The sequence below is a fragment of the Typopeltis vanoorti genome, chromosome 2 (assembly GCF_054136105.1).
Source record: "Typopeltis vanoorti isolate ZY-2024b chromosome 2, IOZ_Tvanoo_1.0, whole genome shotgun sequence".
Taxonomy (NCBI): domain Eukaryota; kingdom Metazoa; phylum Arthropoda; class Arachnida; order Uropygi; family Thelyphonidae; genus Typopeltis; species Typopeltis vanoorti.
In genome coordinates, this window is record NC_143550.1 from 120,156,536 (window position 1) to 120,176,686 (window position 20,151).

General features: G+C 37.4%; 1 protein-coding gene across 1 annotated transcript in view; it reads right to left on the reverse strand.

The window, feature by feature from the left end:
• LOC150109383 (uncharacterized) overlaps positions 1-4,330 on the reverse strand; it is a 139,943-nt gene extending 135,613 nt beyond the window's left edge. Inside the window, exon 1 of the mRNA XM_090402269.1 lies at positions 3,981-4,330. Coding sequence (XP_090258395.1) covers positions 3,981-4,330 — 350 coding nt within the window. The remainder of the gene's footprint in view (positions 1-3,980) is intronic.
• Positions 4,331-20,151: the final 15,821 nt, after the last annotated feature.

Sequence of the window (20,151 nt, forward strand, 5' to 3'; positions counted from 1 at the left end):
ATTTTTATTACAAGAGAAACATTAATGCAAAACAATTACATAATAATATTAATTAAATGTTTGCTCTACGGGGATATTGAAAAATAAAATCGTTTATAAGCTCTTCTAAATTTAAATTATAAGCTATGTTCGCGTCTACTGATATAGTTGCTAGACCAACAGCAATGACCCAAGAATTCTTGGGTCATTGCTGTTCGCAAATAATTTTTACTCAGTTTAAGCTTGGAAAAACTTCTTTCCACATTTGCTATGCTAACAGGAATTGTTAGCATAGCAACACCGAATACCGCAATATAGCTGAACAAGCGCCCTTATTAAGCTGTGCCGTGAGGCAGGCTGCCTCTATGTTACACCCTGTCAACAGTACTGTTTGTATATTTTAGTCTATAGTTCACATCGGAGAGCTGATCAACTTTTATTTGCTTTAAAACTTTCTTATGTGTTTTTCTTTTCAGTATGAAATTCAATTTTATCTTGCTGATATCTAAACGGCGATCACTTCCAGTTTGAAATCCTCTGTACACTCTGGTGTCCTGAACCAGTGAGAAAACATCATTAATCAACAATAACATGGTCGCTTATTATTTGCCTCTTCTCTACATGTAAATCTGTCCACATTTTTAGGTTGAAACATTGTGTTACAATAACCAATCAATGTCCCGAGCAGAAACCCTACAGGTTTTTGCTATTATTAGCTTTGCTCTTTTCTTCAAAGTTTCCACAAATACCGTATTTTTCGGACGATAAGACACATCCCAAATTTAGGAGATGATTTTTAGAAAAAAATATTTTATTATATAAAGATATTTACAAATTCTTACTTAATTTTTATTTATTGTTACAATCATTTGTATTAGCAATATTCAGTTCATCTTCACTCTCAGTACTATCACTCGTCTCGTTAATGTCACCATTCGCGTTACTTTCGTCTGAGATATTGTTGTCACTCCATTCAAAAACTGTGTCATCTTCGGCACCATCCATCGCATTACTTATCCCGCATTTCTTAAATGACTTTATAATAATCTCTTCTTTCATACTTACTTCTAAAATTGTTGGCCGTTTCAAACATCCTGTTGCTGCAACATCGTGATTTGGCTTTGCCATTCATTTGTTCCATTCTTCCCGCATAAAATTTTTGAATTTTATGCGGGAAGAATGGAATGATAGATCCATCCAATGGTTGTAATTGACCTGTAACGCCTCCAGGAATGACAGCTAATTCTGTATTCATTTCTTTTAGAAGCTTCTTGGTTGATTCTGTTTTATGCACTCTGAATTGATACCACGCTAACATCTTAGGCTTTTTAAACAATGCACCTGGACGCTTTGCCCATATCTTTTGTATCCATAATTTCATCATGTTTCGTCCATCCAGCCTTTATCTTGAACGTGGATAATAATGCTACGGGGAATTTCACTTCTCGGTAATGTTTTTCTCTTGAAGATTAACATGAGGGGAGTAGTTTTGTTTCTTCTGCGCAATAAGCTAAAACTACAGTGTAGTGAGTTTTTTCATGACCTGTTGTTTTGATCACTATTGATTTGGTGCCTTTTGAATCTACTGTCTAATTTGAAGGAACATCAAAAGTAAGAGGCACTTCATCCATGTTCGCAATTTGATTAAGCTCAAAGTTAAATTTTCTTCTCGCTGATATGACAAATCTATGGAATTCTATAATTTTAGCTTCATAGTCAGCAGGTATTTTTTGGGCTAGAGTGGTTTTTGTATGCATGCATAACCCGTGTCTTTTCATAAATCTAAATCACCAAGACGGTGATCCGGTAAAATCTAAAATTCCATTAGCAGTTGCCCATCATTTCGCTTCGAAAATTATAATTTTCGTAGAAACAGATATTCCCATGTTTCGATGATTTGTTACCCAATTTTTCAGTTGTACTTCTATTTCTGGCCATTTTTCTAGGTGCGAACGAAATGTTTTCTTGTGTTTACATAGCAGTTTTAATTGTTCATCTTGTTTTCTCCACTCACGAACCATTTTTTCTGTTGGTGGTGGACCAAAATGTCTTTCTGCTGCTCTGTTTCCATATTGTTTTGCATAATTTATCACATTTAATCTATAACTGACGTTATATGAAAGTCTTTTTTGTTTTGCACTCATTTTTTCTAATTTTAAGATAAAAATTTTAGCGACTTATAAAAAATAATTCAAATCTTCTTCTTCTTCTTCGCGTTTTTTCCCGCTTCCTATGCAGGGTCCGCGTGTTACTTAGATGCGACTACTTGCTAGTACTACTCCCAACCGACCCGTCGCCTGGTCTGCCGCTGGGGGGGGGATATATTTTTGAATGTAGAGGTGTATGTTCACGGGGCCGGTTTGCCTGTTTGCGGGATGAAAAACGCCAGATAAACTGGCGGACAAAACCTTACTGACCGCGCCCAAGACCGGCTAACTTGGCTATGCCTGAGGAAGATCCTCAAATTCCTCACGTCTACAACGGAAATCGAACCTGGGACACTCCTTCCCCAGGCATATGGTTGCAAAGCGCAAAGCCACTAGGCTAACCGCACGGTCTATAAAAAATAATTCAAACGAACTGTACAAAAGCACATATGTTTACACACTAATGACTATTGACGCACTACATCGGTGATTCACCCACATGCAGCGATATAACTTAGGTACCTACCTTCAGTGGCGTACTTACTAATTTTATTAACATATTGCGCCAGTGATTGAACTTTGCTAACAGCTTCGGTACAGTGTAAAGATTTGTATTTTAATGTTACCTTCGGACCATAAGATGCATCCCAAGTTTCAGTCGATTTTTCTATGTAAAAAGGTGCATCTTATGGTCCAAAAAATATGGTATTTCTGTATGTATCACTATCATTTTCTACTCTTCTACTTAGATCTCCAACAAGGACCAATTTTTCCATTTTCACCCTTAAGCCCCTAGTCTCTGCATAAATATATATCTACTCTATATATATACATAAAAAGATAAGCCAAAATTTTAAATGCTTTTATGTCACGTTTTTTTGCCTCCAGCTTACCAGCCTGGAACTCTTTACACTTATTTTACACTTAACTGACAACATGTCCTAGGTTCAACTTTCTTCATGAAGAATTTACATTTTGAGCACTTCAACGATAGATGTGATAAATTTAGTCTATTTAATACATTATCTAAAATTTTTTCATGTGATGTTAAGTCTGGGGTGTAAATTAATAGGTCATCTTGGAAACATATGACTCCCTTTACTAACATGTCTGAGAGTACAGTGTTCATCAGACACTGAAAACTCGTAGCTGAATTTCTGGCCCCTTGAGGAAGCCGACAGAGTTGGTATTTTTGCCATCGAGTGATAAAGGCAAAAAACTGTCTGTTCTCCTTTCTAAGAGGTATCTGGAAATAGCCAGAGTTCAGGTCCAATTTTGAAAAGTATTTTGCTCCCTCTAGACTAGTCAGGAGCTCTTCTATGTTACATAGAGGAAAATCAATGGGCTTAGTGACCTTATTAATCTCATGCAGATCTAATATAAATCTGAGACTTCCATCAGGTTTTTCTACCAACAAAAAAGGGCTATTCCATCTGGAATTAGACTTTTCTATGATCCCAGCTCTTTCATAATCATTCTGAAGGATCTGAAGTCTATCTAGATATTTAAGGGGGGGGGGGGTTTGTACTGCTTAGTGTAGATAGGCATTTCTGAAGTGATTTCAATGGAATGCTCTACTTTGTTTGTACAGGTCAATGAGCTAATATCTTCAGTGAATGTTTGGGGATATTTTTGGAAAATTGATAGAATGAATTTCCTTATCTCTACTCTATCGGTTTTTGATTCTGCTAAATTAATAGCTTCGTGCAACAATTTTCTTTTTTTATCACTCCGTCTTCAAGGTTTAAGGTTTCAATCTCCATCTTGTTACATAGTTCCCTTTTATTGTCTTCATTGTACATTGATTGATAACGCACGCCACACAAGAAAATGGTTTCGGAGGCAAAGTCACACATGAATTTATTTTTCTCTAGGAAATCAAGTCCTAGTATGATCTGGTCATTCGTGTCAGCAACTTCTGGAAGGATAATGAGTTCATGTGAGAACTCTACTGGAAAACAAGGTATGGAAATTTCAGCATTTATTTTTCTTGTGGCAATCAGGTCAATTTTAGCAATTCCCGTGATTTTTACTGGTTTCTGAATTAGGGTGATGTTATCAGAAAAATCATCAACAAGCTTATTCACCATGGAGTTAGAAATAACTGATATATGGGCTCCAGTATCTAAAAGAATATTGCATGGAATCCTTCCAATCAGACCTTGCACAAGAGTTAAAGGTAACTTACCATTCTCTTTGGCCATTGTCACACTTTGCATTCTATGGGAATTGTAGTCTAGTGAACCTGGTTTGTTACTCAAGGTGGTAGAGTTATCTACATTGACTTCCTCATTCTTAATCTCTTTCCTTTTTTTACAGTTTGGAAAGTATTCAAGAATTGGTAAAGGTGTAAGTTGATCATTACAGTCCTGCATAAGTGATTGTCTCATGGAGTATATTTGTTGCATTTCCTCCAATATTTTCTCCCTTTCTTTGGCCAGACTATAACATGCTTCCTACTTCTTCTCAATCTATACTTTGGATCCGACATGATTGCTATTACGATGTTCTTAACTAATTTGATAAGTTGTAAGTTGACTTCTAATTCAAATATAAAGAAAATTCATATTTAAAGACTGCGCCACTTTATATCTGAGTTCAAGAATTGAAGATAAACCAACTTTCAACTACCCTTCCTTTATATGTTGTTATTATATATACTGGCCGAGTATATTTAACTTACTTAATTTACATGCTTTGGTTCGAATATTTTATGAATGGTGCAGTAAAAGAGATTCAGGCAAAATACAACTTTTGATTAACAAAAACAAATATTTAATTTTAAAATCACAAATTTTACACTTAACTTCAAATCAGTAATTAAGATATCACAAACATTTTAGCTTCTCTGATAAGTACAATCATTCAGACAATGGTAAATCTGTTATCTCTAGTACAGTCTTCTCACAGTTCCTTTTAACTATTTAATAAAGTTCCTTAGTGATCATTCACATCAATATCTCATAGTTCTTTAAGTTTCAAATACAATAAAATTGCAGTAACACCTCTTCACAAACAAACACTTTTAAATTTACACTTCAGCTAATCTTCACAATAGTTACTGTTAACATAAGGAAATTCTAGGATGAAACTCACACACTTCTCTGTATAGGAATATTAATGGTTGGAATAATCTTACCGATAATCTTCTATCTTCATCAACTTATACACAAACACTTTTTATAACCGTAAACACTTTTAACAATAATCAGCGTGAATGACTTGAGTGACCGTGAATCAATTCACGGTCAATAGTGACCGTGAATTGATTGACGGTCACTATACACATAAACAAATGTTCTTGCATGAAGTACTACTGATCACTCATGAATTAAGGCAATACACAATAATTCCTTATCTTGAAGTTTTATATGCACAGTTGTTCATTCCTCCTGCATTCAAATAATTCTTTAAGCACTATAATTCTAAACACAGCTAACGGTAAACTTCTATTTTACAGCCTTTACTATTCTCTAGTTACACAATGCTTTATTTCAAGATTCTGTGTGTTCTTGACAGGTCAGCCCTGAAATTAAATCTCAACTCAAGTATTGCTAGTCTATTTAGTAGTCACTCAGCTGTCTTCCGTAGCTATAATTGTTATCCTACAACTTATTAGCTAACCACCTCTCGACTAGTAGACTTTATTTAGCTGCTTGAGTGACTTGCCGACTCGCTATTATCGCACTGTGATTCCCGAATGCCGAATGCTCCGATTCCAACCTAATGCCAATCCTCTCCTTTCTCTCTCTCTCTTAATGAATCTATAATTTCAGCGTTCATCGCTTATATATCTGTTCTTCCCGCCTAAATTGTTCTCGTGATCTAAAAAAACTCTTTTCAATAAACCTTCTCTTCACGTGGGGTTCCAACTCGCGCTCGCTTACTTAACATTATAAAATTGAGCTATTACATAACGTTAAATTTCTATAAATAAGAATAAATTTATAGAAATTTAACTGGAAACTGAAAAGGCCCTTTAAAGGGTCTTTTCAGTTTCCAGTTAAAAGGCATCGTCTATACCAAATCAGCTCTGAAGGCTTAACAGTAGCTTTGGCATACCTATTTAACAAGACTTGCAATGGGAGGAGGGATCTCTCAAAGAATTAGGATCCCCAGTTAACTTCAGAAAGATAGCAAAAAGACTGAAGCTACAAGTTACAGCCAAATCTCTGTCTGAAATAATTACTGTGTTAGAGAGATTGGCAAGGATTAAACTCCTCACGCAAAAATGCATGAGGAGTGTTTGCCAGGAGGAACAATAGAAAGTGTGGCTTTGGCAGTTAAGAGAGGTGAAAGAGTGGATGAGATGATTGTGATGGTGGGAACAAATGACTTGAGTGGTGGTGTAAATAGAGCAGCGAGAGATATGAGATTCTTGCTAGAGGTGGTATGAAAGAAGACACAGAGAGGAAAGATAATGTGTGTGTGTTAGGTATGATAATGACGAGCTGAGCAGAAGAGCAGTAATATTGAATGGCATAATAGCTAGAATGTGTGACAAGAGAGGACTGGAATATGTAGATGCTTGGAGTGCGTTTGAGGACAGAGAGGAAGTCAGTGTGTCCCAGGGAGGATGGTAGTAGGTGTGGCCTCTTGTGGGAATAGTGGAGTCTAGAGGGGAAAATGCTGGGTAAAGAAACAACAGCATTTATATGTTTTATACTAATGCCAGGAGTATCTGGAATAAGGGAGAGGAATTGGTGGCACAGATAGCATCAGCCTGGTCAAAAATTATTGGGATCATCACTGAGACGTGGGTGACAGAAGAGGACATAACAACAGGAATAGAAGTTGCTGGGTACAGCATTTTTCGCAGGATAGGAAAGGAAAGCGTGGTGGTGGAGTACTGCATATGATAAGTGACGACCTATGTCCTCTAAGAGTGGAGGCTTTAGGAAGGTAGTGGCACTAATGATTTTGAAAGCATATGGTATGAGGTAGAGGTGGGCAAGACAGGATATTTAGTGGGGTGTTGCTACAGACCAGATGCACAGAGGGGACCTGGAAATGTTTAGACAGTTGAGTTTGGCAAGTGCAAGAAGAATGATTGTTATCGGAGATTTTAACTACAGTAGTATAAATTGGGGAGAGGAAGATGCATGTAGCAATAAGGGAATGGAATTTCTAGAATTCTTGAGGGACAAATGTCTTAGGCAACATGTAATAGAGGAAACAAGAGGTTCAAGAGTTTTGGATTTGGTTATAGCATCAGAAGAGTTGATAATAACTGAGATGACATCTCTCCCATCAGTTGGAGAGAGTGACCATATGGTTTTGACTTGGAAAATAAATAGACATGCAGGAGTCTCAAAGAGATGGGAACGTATGTGGAATTATAGAGCAGGTGATTATAATAGTCTAAGACATCAACTTGGGGAAGTTTTATCGAAGGAGGAATTGGAGGATATGATTAGTGTGTGGGAAATTATGAAAGAATATTTGTTAGCAGCAATGGTAAGTTGTATACCACGAGTGACCAAGAGGACACAATTTGGAGTAAAGTGGATGACAAACAATATTAAACAGGAATTGCATGCAAAAAAAGAGGCTATGGAACAGATATAAGGAGACAGGTGAAGAGAAGATGCATGAAGAATATAAGACATAGGCCAGAAGTGTGACAAGTATGGTAAGGAAGGCGAAAATGGAATATGAGCGGCGATTGCCCCTAAGGTCCAAAGAAAATCCTAGGGAATTTTTTAGATATGTGGCCAGTAAGAAGAGAAATGACTGTGAATGAATGATATTGTGGGATAAAAATGGGAACAGAGTGACTGGTGCAGAGGACATAGTGGAATTGTTCAATGAACACTTTATTGGAGTATTTCAACATGGAGGAGTCAGTTTTAATGCTAGAGGGATTGGGCATGTTCGAGGTTTAGAGGTGCAGGAGGAGAATGTGTTCCACATACTGAGTACTCTGGATGTCAGTAAAGCTGTGGGACTGGATGGTATTTCACCACGAGTTTTGAGAGAATGCTAGGGAACTGACAGTGCTTTTGACCTGGCTTTTCAGTGAATCTGGCTGCGGGAAAGGTGCCCATGGAATGGAAGGAAGGTAAGATAGTGCCATTGCATAAGGGCGGTAGCAGACTGGAAGTGTCTAATTATAGACCAGTTTGTGTGCCATCAGTAGTTAGTAAGATCTTGGAGAAAGTAGTGAAGAACCGTATACAGCATTGGGCAGATGAGAGTAATGTTATCTGTGAGAGTCAACATAGATTTGTGAGGGGGCACTCTTGTTTTAGCAATATTCTAGCCTTTTATGATAAAGTTACAAGAGCATTAGATGAGGGAAAGGCATATACTGCCATTTTCTTAGACTTAGCGAAGGCATTTGACAGGGTGCCACATGATAAGCTGATGTTTAAGTTGCAGCACACGAGTCTGAATGTCAGATTGGTCAACTGAATTCAGGATTGGCTGTCCGATAGGTATCAGAGAGTTGTGTATGGTGGGGCAGTTTCAAGGAAGCAGAGGGTTACAAGTGGGGTCCCACAGGGCTCAGTACTGGGACCTATATTGTTTAACCTTTATATCAATGACATTGTCAGTGGATTGCAAGGGGATATTCAGTTGTTTGTGGATGATGTGAAGCTGGGAAGTATTATTAATAACAGTGCAGATGCGGCAGCCCTGCAAGAGGATTTGAATAAGCTAGATAGATGGGCAAATGAATTGGGGTGTCAGTTTAATGCAGCAAAATGTAAGGTCTTGAGGTTTGGGAAACATCAATGGGATGCTGCATAGTCTATGGGAGGAGTTATACTGGAGAAAGTAGGGGAGACAAGAGATCGGGGGTTGATGATTGATAGAAACCTGAAATTTAGGGGACATATTGCAAAGGTGGAGAAGGTAACACAGAGGATTGCTGCAATAATGAGAAGGACACTGACCTGCAGAGATAAAACAGTTATCATTCCATTGTATAAGACTGTGATCAGACCACACTTAGACTATTGTTCTCAAATTTGATCCCCAGGATTTGAAGGGGATAAATTAACTGTGGAAAGGGTACAAAGGCAGATAACAAAGATGGTTTCAGGACTGTACAATGATAGTTATGAGGATCGGCTGAAGGAACATGGACTGCAGAGTTTGGTGGATAGAAGAAGCAGAGGGTGATATGATTGAAACTTTTAAACTGTTGAGAGGTGGTTACAGGGTTGACACTGGGGAGTTCTTTTGCTTGGTTGAACAGTGGGAAGGAATGATGACAAGAGGCCATTCCCTGGAAGTTACGAAAGGAAACTGTGAGCAAGAGGGTGAGGAGTGGTTTCTTTGCATGAAGGTTGGTTGAACCATGGAATGCATTGCCTGATGGAGTGGTGAGAGCGAGAACGGTCAATGAGTTTAAGGAGTGGTATGATAGACTTTGTGTTTCTTAGGTTGGACCTCCCACGACAAGTCTTTTGACTCCATGGAGGCCTGATTAATAATAATTAAGATACGGGATTGGATCAACAGCAGCAGCATTCTCTGTGATATTCAGCATGGGTTTGTTAAAATAGAGATCATGTTTATCCAACCTGTTTACCAATTTTACCATTATACTGCAACAAAGAAATGAATACATGTAGTATATTTACCTTTTGCAAAGGCCTATGGTAGAATGTTGCACAAGTTGGTAAGTATAAATTAGAATCGATCAGTAAGCCAGATAGGTGATAAGCTGTCAGTTGGTAATTATTTTAACTTATATTGTTTAACTTACAGTGATACTGCTGGATCTGGTTAAGGCATTTGACAGGATACCACATGGAATTCTAATTCGTGAACTACAACATATGGGAATGGATATAGAGTTGGTGAGATGGATAGGTGGGTGGTTGATGGAGAGATATCAGAGAGTAGTTTATTCAGGAGTAGAGTCCAAAAGACGGCCTGTGACTAGTGGTGTGCTGCAGGGTTCTGTTCTTGAACCACTGCTGTTTAATTTGTTCATTAACGACACAGGGAACGATCTAAGAGGAACAGTTCATTTGTTCGCTGATGATGCAAAGTTAGGTAGGGCAATAGTGAATGCAGAAGATGTCAAAATCTTGCAGGAAGACTTGGATAGATTGGAGTTCTGGGCTAAGGAGAATGGATGTCAATTTAATGTGACAAAATGTAAGGTTATGCATTTTGGGGTGAAAAGATTAGCAGCAGTATACCACATTGGTGGAACTGTACTCCAGGAGATTGATGATGCCAGGGACTTGAGAGTGTTGGTGGATAGGAAGATGAAGTTTAGAAGGCACATTGCAAAAGTAGTTAAATCAGCTCATCAACTCACTTGGTTGTTGAAAAATTATCGAGCCTTGATAAGACCTCATCTCGACTACTGTGCCCAGATTTGGTTACCTAGGTTTCTTCTTGATGGGGAGGAGGTGGAGAGGATCCAGAGACAAGTGACCAAGATGATAGCAAGTCTATGGAATGAACCTTATGAGAACAGGTTGAAGATTTCTTGGTTGCGGAAATTAGTTGATAGTCGGAAAAAGGGAGATATGATTGAGACATTCAAATTGCTAAAGGGTTTCTATAGGATTAATTCAGAGGATATTTTTGAGATCAGGAATGGTGGTGGGAGAACTAGGGTAAGAATTATGGTATGAAAATAAATCTTCATAAAACAAAAATAATGAAGACAGGTAGAGAAGAAGAAAATATTTCTATAAATCTTGAAAATCACCTGCTGGAACAAGTTAATAAATATATTTATCTTGGCAGTCTTATATCCAGTAACCTGTACATCTAGTAAATGCCTCAACAATATGGAAACAGTAAAACACAGGCTAAACCTAGATTGGACCAACATGAATAAACTAAACAAAATATTGAAAAATAAAAAAATCCCAACAAGTCTAAAATTATATAAAATAATTATTATTCCAATGGCTACTTATGCTTCAGAAGCCTGGAGATTAACTCAACAACCAATCAAGAAACTTCAGGCATTTGAAATGAAATGCCTCAGAAAAATTATTAACACCCACTGGATGCAACACAAAACTAATGATCAAGTCAGAACAGATTTATACTTCCCAGATAATATAATAGATACAATCATTATGCATCACCTGAGATGGTTTGATCATATTCAGAGAATGGCCCCTCATAGACTTCCATATTTAGCTCTGAATGGATATCGGAAGAAAAAGACCTAGAGGCAGACCAAGAAGTACTTGGATAAAGTTGCTGAAAGAACATTCACATCTACCCAGCTATAGAGTCATGATTGAGATGGCTAAAGATCGCAATAAGTGGAGAACCTTTCTTCTTAGTGGACTCAACCCATTACCAATCGGATGAGATGAGATGGTGATGATGATTTACATCAGCACTTAAAGACCTCCAAACCAGGCCACCTCCTCTTAACAGAAACCCAAATTACAGCTACATCAATTACAGTTCACTTTCAGTGCCCAAAATATACTCTGCATGAATCATTTTGTCACAAAGGTGGCACCTGAGCCTCTGTACATTCTAACATTGCCTGGCAGAGAATGCCAAATTTAGAATCCACTACATCTGACCTCCTCTGGGTGAAGGATTCCTTGCCTCATTTTAACATTCATCGCTGCATTTACCAGTCTGAAAACCATGAAACTCTACCATTTACAATCCAGGAACCCAAATAACAAAGACATTGTCCTAGGTGAATTGTCCTGAATGTCCACAACCCCCCCCCCTCCCATTCTCCAACACTACAGATCAAGCCAAATGTGATACAGATGCATTTTTGGAAATTATGGAGACAACTACCGTGTTTGAATAAAAACTTTAGTTTAATATTACTAAAATTTACAATTCGACGTTTCGACCTTTATGTCAAGGTCATCTTCTGGAGCGTACAAATATACACAAGAAACAAGATATACTACAATCAGACTGGTTCGTTAAAGACACTGACTGCTACCACAATTGTTGGCCTGACCTCTGGTGAAAAAAAAAATAAAAATAAATAAATAAAAATAAAAATAAAAAATTATACATCAACGCTAGAGTCCTATTATTTGTGTTGTCTACTATATACATATATTAACATCATTCCAGCCAGTTGGAGTGGAATGGTTTCTAATACTAGCGGATTGGCTAGAGTCCTGACTTGTGTTGAATCTTTCATATTAGGTTGGCTGAATGTGCCATCCAGATCCTTGGAATTTTCATACCATCTTTGTTATTGATATTTGGGTGGTTTATCAGGATTTCGCAGGTTTCTTTAAATTTTCTATCGTACCATGTTTTTGTGCGGTGTAAGGAGCAGGTGCTTTTCCAGTTGATTTGGTGTAAGGTGTTAAGTGCATAGTCTGAGAGGCCTGCTTCACCATAATGGTTATATTTAATGTGTCTAATGTGTTCTTTCTTGCGTATAGGAATTGTCCGTCCTGTTTCACCAATGTACGGTAAGTTACAGGTGCAGCGGATGCAATAGACTCCAGGATGGGCTAATGGGAGGAGAGGATCCTTAGAGGAGCTGAATATGGTTTTAAGTTTAGTGGGTGGTTTAAAGGTGGCATTGAGGTTATAATGTTGTAGGATTCTGTTGATTTTTTCTGATAACCCTTTAATGTATGGGATGGCTATGGTTTTATTGTAATCTAGATACGTTTTTGTTGTGGGTTTTATAGAGTATTTTTGTTATAGCCATTATTTATGAATGTGTCACTAATGATTTTTAGTTCTTGTTTCAGGGCTTGCTGGTTAGAGCAAATAGTTGTGGCTCTGTTTTTAAGGGTGTTAATGACTCCATATTTTTGTGCTGGGTGGTGGTATGAATTCGCATGTATGTATTGGCCCCTCAGTGTCATGAAAGCATTCATCCCTTATTCCATCCAAAATTCCTACCACTTTCCAGGAACTTGTTCAACAGAAGTTTGTACGCTCCAGAAGATGGCCTTGACATAAAGGTCGAAACGTCGAATTGTAAATTTTAGTAATATTAAACTAAAGTTTTTATTCAAACACGGTGGTTGTCTCCATAATTTCCAAAAATGCATTTGGATCACCGTGCAAGCCTAAAAGAAAGGATTGTGATACAGATGCTTTTGCTATAAACAATGATCTAATGCAAATCATGCAGCTACCTGCCTGAATCCCAGACTATCCATTCCACTCTCCCAATACTAGTAGAGGTTACTGCTCCTCTTGGCAACTCAAACTACAATCTAGTGCAAGTTTACAGTCTCACAGAATACCTCTCCTCTGACCATATCCTACCTTATGTTCTTGGGCACTACACAAAGTGGGATGATCTCTGGAATCACTACTCTTCCCTGGCAATGACTATTGCTTCTGTTCTTCTGACCCAAACACCTGTACTGAACAAGTCACAGAAATCATCCTCAGTGTCATGAAAGCATTCATCCCTTATTCCATCCAAAATTCCTACCACTTTCCAGGAACTTGTTCAACAGAAGATGAATGAAAGCAGCTGAAGAAAAATGATAATATGATGAGAGCAGGTGAGTTATGTGTATATAAGGTAGACAAGAAAGAGATAAATGGTGGCAAAGGTTTTGAGGCAGTGTGGTGTGAGGTGGAGTTGACAAAGAAATATTTAATTGGATGTTGCAACAGGCCAGGGAATGTGGAAGGTGGTGATGAAGATAATGTATAAGCAACTTGAGTTAGTGAACAAGTGTGATTATTATAGGTGATTTTAATTATGATGGTATAGATTGGAATGAAGAGATAGTATTTTTTGGGAATAAGGAAAATTAATTTCTCAAGTTCTTGAGAGGGAGAGAGAGAAAATTATCTTAGACAGAATGTAAAGGACACACGAGGATCGAGTTTTTGGATCTGATCATTTCATCAGAGGATGAAATTGAGAGTTGGATTTCGTACTTCCCACCAGTTGGTGAGAGTGTTCATGAAGTGATTACATGGGTTGTGGCTAGCCATATGAAGACTTCTGTGATGTGGAATTACAAGGCTGGTGATTATGACATGCTTAGAAGACAGCTATTTTCATTTATGGTGCTGAAACTTGGACACTCAGCAAGAAAGATATGGACAAGATAAACAGCTTCAAGATGTGGTACTGGAGAAGGATGTTGTCTTCTGGATGGACAAATGGTCTGATGAAAGTATAATAATTCAACTAAAAGTCATTGTAAACAAAAGAATTCTCAAATATTTCGGTCACATTTCAAGACGTGAAAATGACAACTTGGAAAAACTTATCATCCAGGGCAATGTGGAAAGACAAAGAAAAAGAGGATGTCCAAGACTAAGATGGTTGGACCAGATTAAAAAGATCACCGGACTTACTTTACAGTTCCTCACTGCTACAACAAAACGACAAAAAAATGAAGAGAGACATTCTGGCTAGTGTCACAAATTCTCAGACAGAGGTGACAGAAGAAAAAAAAAGACAGTTTGGAACTTTAGCATGGAATAAGGTATTGAGCAGCATGAAAATAAATGATGTTTGGGAACTGAAAAAGCAATACATAACAGCATGAATGTGTGAATGTATTCCGAAGGTCCAAAGTCTGAATAATGTAGATGTAAAATGGCCAAGCAAGTGGATTAAGCATGAAATCTGAAAGAAGAAGACACTTTAGAGACGGCACAAAATGAATGATGGTAATAATCAGTTGCATGAAGAGTACAAAGAACAGCCCAGTCGAGTGACTCAGCTGGTAAGGACAACATTCTGATTTCACAATGGTTCATCATCATTGTGAAATCAGAATGAAATAAGAGAAAACTTAATGGTGAACAATGAACGAGGTATATGAGGAATTAAGTAAGCTAGATGTCAATAAGCCTTGATGATATATCACCATGTGCCTTAAGAGAATGTTCTAGAGAGTAAGCATCAGCTTTGGCCTACATGTTTAACAAGTCTTGCATCAGCATAAGTCCCAAAAGAGTGAAAGGAAGGCAAAATTGTTCCACTGCACAAAGATGATGATAAGGCTAAGGCAACAAATTATAGGCCAATCTGTATATGTTGTAGTCAACATATGGAGAGGTTGTTGCAATATAGGATACAAAAATGGGTTGTGACAGTGGTATTAATTGTGCTTGTCAGCATGGATTTGTGAAAGGGAGGTCATATTTTACAAATGTGCTTGTATACTATAACAAGGTGATGAATGTATTGGACAAGGGAGATGTATATACAGTATAGATTTTGAAAAGGCTTTTGATAGACTGCCAGACCACAAGTTGGTCACTAAACTGAAGCAGATGGGATTAGATGGAGTAATGAGTTGGACAGGCGAATGGCTATTAGATAAGTATCAGCAAGTTGTGTATGGGGTGGACAGTACCTCAAAAGAGGAAAGTCACTAGTGGTGTGCCACAAGGGTCAGTTTTGGGACCACTGTTATTTAATTTGTACGTTAATGATAGCGGGATAGGTTTAACTTGTTTAACCTGTATACAACGTTTGCAGATGATTCAAACTGGGGAGAAAACAATGAGGAATCAAGTAGATGTTGTGGCTTTATAAGAGAACTCAAATAGATTGTATGAGTGGAAAAGTGTATGACTTTCAGTTCAATGTTGCAAACTAAGGTTCTGAAATTCGGTAGGCTACAACAGAATGCAAAATATACACTTGACAGTGAAATTTTGGAGGAAGTTGAGGAAATAAGACTTTGGAGTGGTGGTGGATAAGGATATGCAGTTTTCAGAGGTCACATTGCACAAGTTGTGAAGACATCACATAATATGGCAATGATGCAGAGGACCTTAAATTATAGAAATAAGCGGGTTCTGGTTCTGCTGTATAAGACCTTGATCAGACCTTTTATGGATTACTGTGTACATTTGGTCTCTTGGTTTTCATGGTGATGAGGATATGTTGGAAAGGGTCCAGAGAAGACTGACTAAGGTCATAAGTGTTCTTTGGGATATGAGGACAGATTGAGGGAATGCAGTCTGCAAGTGAATAGGAGGAAGAGCAAGGATATGATGGAGACATTTAAGTTGGTAAAGGTTTGTTACCAAGTTAATGTGGAAGAAATTTTTCATAGAATGGGGGAGGAAGTAGAACAAGGGAACATACCCTTTAGCTATATAAGGAGTGAGTTCCACTGACCAACCAATGAAAGTTGGTGAGTGGAATGCTTTGCCTGACATTATGGTGAATGCAGATTTTGAATGAGTTTAATGCACTTTGATGGGCTTCGTGAGTAACAGTGTTTCCTGTGATCAGTCTTTATACTCCATGGAGCTTTTGGTATTAATAACAATATTACTGATTCATCCCAACTTGCAAAAAACATCTAAATTGTCTCTGCAAGAAGTTTCAGCATGCTTGAAAAATGCATGAGATAAACCTGTAATAAGATTCTAAATTATGTAACTTGTGATTACCCTATAGTTGCATTAAAGCCTGCTATCAGTTACTGTCTCCCCTTAATAAAACAAAACGCAGCATTTACCGTTTTGCATAAAACTACATTTTGAAGCATTTTCCCGTTCAATTTATACAAACTGCTTGTTAATGCATAAGTGCATTTGCAGAGATGCACCAGGGTCAGCAAGTTTATTAATATAAAATAATAAAAATGCAAATGAATAAACTATGTAAACTAACAGTCATTTGATTTATCTAATAAATGTTCGATGAAAGAATTCACCCCCTAATCAAAAAGAATTATACGATTTATATAATTTGCAAAAAATACATGTTTTATCATAAACCTAATTAAGCATTACCAGCTTTACAAAATTACATATGGTTAATTCTTTTTTGCAAATTAATCCTCAGTTTCTAACTGCCATTAATTACATCTGTTGTCTCAGATAATTCCATAACTCCGCAATTTGTAAAATTAATAATACGCTATACAGACATGAAATACAGCCCCATTTTTAATCTAATAGTAGTTAATACAAAATTGGAAATATTTAATTTTAATGAAGCATAATACTAAGTGAATGATTATTTTAATTATACACGCTTTCATAAAATTACCGAATTAATAAATATGAACTCACTAAGCAAATTAAGCTTGCGAAGCTTAACCTAGGTCTACGGTTAAGCTCCACATATTCTCAAAAGCACGTGTACGGGCCTAAGCGTGGCTATTCTGATGGCGGGTTATTCGAGGTAGCTTGAATGGTTTCTTGTCCCAAAGCAATGTTTGCTGAAGAAATAAACACTATATGACTCTACTTACCTTATTTTTCTGTAATAAACAATTCCAAAACCTATAGCTCCGATAGATAGAGTAAAATGAATTAAAAGCACATCCATCACAACATAAACGTCCTTTAACAATAACCTTACACAAAACCTAAGCCTAAATTTCCATGTTCTCCAACACTACGCTACCTTACGTTCAGTCCACGTGTTCATGCCGGCTGCAAAATGATATACAGCAAATTCATTATTCTTCGACATAAGAATACTAAATAGTATTCTGTAAAATCGAGACAAATGGATTACTGATCACACATGTAATATACAGTATGCATACATGTATTGAGTATTTTCGCAGAATATTGAACTCGAACAAAAATTGAAAAGGGTGTTTTCCTAAATCACATAGTTGCATATGTTTTTTTTAATCCGTGATACAGTTTACTGGACTAGCCAACAAATTCGCTTTCTAATTTTATTATTTTTTAATGTGAATCTTATCCACTAAAGGTTCTCCCTGTATTTAGCCAATGTCCACCATCTTATGTCAAACCTACGTAGATAATCCCTCCAATCTGGATAGGCTACAGCACACTAATAATGGGCAGGACAAGATTGCATAATCAAGAAACTCTCGAGTTCAAACACGAAACCTTGATAGTATCATACCAAGCAATGAAGTTAAAAGCACTTAGCTGAACTTCTTTGGCTGACCTTCCTGGGATAACTTAAGTTGGATGGCTAATTTGAATCACATGGATCGAATATGGACGTCCAGGTTCTAGATATCATTAGGTGATTGTTTCCTTTAAAGATGGGTGGTTGATTACAGTAACACAACTTTCTCTAAACTTGCGTGTTTTTTTTTTTTTTTTGAGAACAATAGGTGCCAGTACGCATTTTTTAGCATCAGAAGTTGAATAAAAGATACCCCACCCGTATATCACGTGATACTGTTAATAAAGGTGCGAATACACCGTACCATTGCGTTCCGTCCCTCAAATGAGTGCGGGTGGGTATAAATTGCTTGAGAGAGAGAGAGAGAGAGAGAGACCAAGCCGAAATCAAGTCAGTGATGCCGGAAAAGAAACGTCATGAGTACTAATTTTCTTTTCGTTTTCTTTTTTTTTTTCTTTTGATCTGAGCAGCTGTAACCAATCTCAGAGAGAGAGAGACGACAGGTTTGATATTGTTTTTCCTGCCAGAGTACAGAGGAATAGCCTGTGAATACATACATCATGCAATTAACAGATGTAAAATAGCACAATTATAGGGCTGCTAATCTTATCCTGGTATCATTATACACTGGTTGGCATAAATTAAGGAAGAACATGAAAAATCGTGATGAATTAAAAACTGAATAATGAATTTTTATGCAATTCAGTGAAAGAAACGCCCACAATAACTGTAAATAAACAATTTAATTTAGTAACAAATAGGTACATTAAGACAACGATCAAAACAAGAGGTCAAAATGAGATTGTCAAAGTGCCTCAATAAGGAATGTAGTCACCCCTCACAGCAATACAGCACTTACAATGATGTTTCATAATGTTTATAATGGTTTCCAGGAGCTCAGTTGGTAATAACAAACATTGCTCTTTCAGTTCCCTCAAAAGTTTGGGGAAGGTGATTGAGAGAAGCAACACGTCTACCTAGACCATCCTAGAATTAACTTCAGGAGACCTGGCTAGCGTGTTCGTATGTACCATAGTCTCACCTTGAAGATATTGCTCCACAGGCCTCGCTGGATAAAGGACGCGCATTACTGCATTGAATGATACGTCTCCCCAATCGAACCTATATACGGGTGAACATAAGTTTAAACATTCATGGTTCCAGCAGGAAGCACATACAAATCAGTGCGACCATCCAAAGAGATGCCTCCTCAAGCCATCACATTATCTCCACCAGTCGTCAAACTTACAGGCCAGCTCTGTGAAGCTTTCTGCACACAGTGGAAACAGATAGTAATGTTTCTGTAGCACATGATAGAGCAGATCGTTTCTGATTGAGGGTAGCACACTTGTTTCGATTAACAGATAATTGGAGATATCGGTCACTCATATTGTGGTTCTAGCCTGTTGCTCTCATTCACTGATTTTTCGAATGAGTTCCTCAGTTTGTGTTAAACCTGAATTCATCGGATAGGTGATATCTTTTAGTCCCATCTCACTTTTGGAAAATGATGGGGGCAGTTCAATCTCCAGCAGTCGGTAATCAGAGATAGCTGGCCCAATATTATCATTAATTGTACACAGCATCCGGTAAAGAGATGCGCTGACAAGTGTTGCCATGTTGAAATGGTGTGGGTGGTGCGGTCGATTTGCTTGAGTTTATGTGATGAAAAGACCAACTTGCCTGTGTCAGAGATCTAAGAAAGCCTTATGAAGTTCCTTTAGTCAGTGATTAGAATCAAAGTTAAAAGTGCTATGAAAGCACACGCCACTTTCAATGAGTTACATAGGCTCTTTCATTTTTTTAAATTAAAAATAAAAACGCAAACGGAATAGATAATTCATCTGAAATGAAAAAGTTCCTGAAATTCTTTTCTTAGGTGTATGTTGTGGTGTGCTTACTAAAAATGTACTGCTGTCACTGGTCTGTTTTCGCCGAAAGCACTGAAACAAATGCGAGAGCACAACCGATGAGAAAAAGAAATCATCAGGGAAAAAAAAAACCTTGTGTATAATTAGATGTACACTGCGGAGTTTCGCCTCTTACTCACTGATTTAGTAAATGAGAAATTACACTAAATAGGGAAGGCTATTTAGAAATCTTGAGAAATACAGATAAACATTAAAATATTACAACTCAAACAGTTTTCGAGTTAATAATAAGAATCATGGAAAAAACGTGGGAACAATGCAACTCATAAATGTAAACTAACATGCAGCCCATAAAATGCTAGTTCCAGATAATATTAAC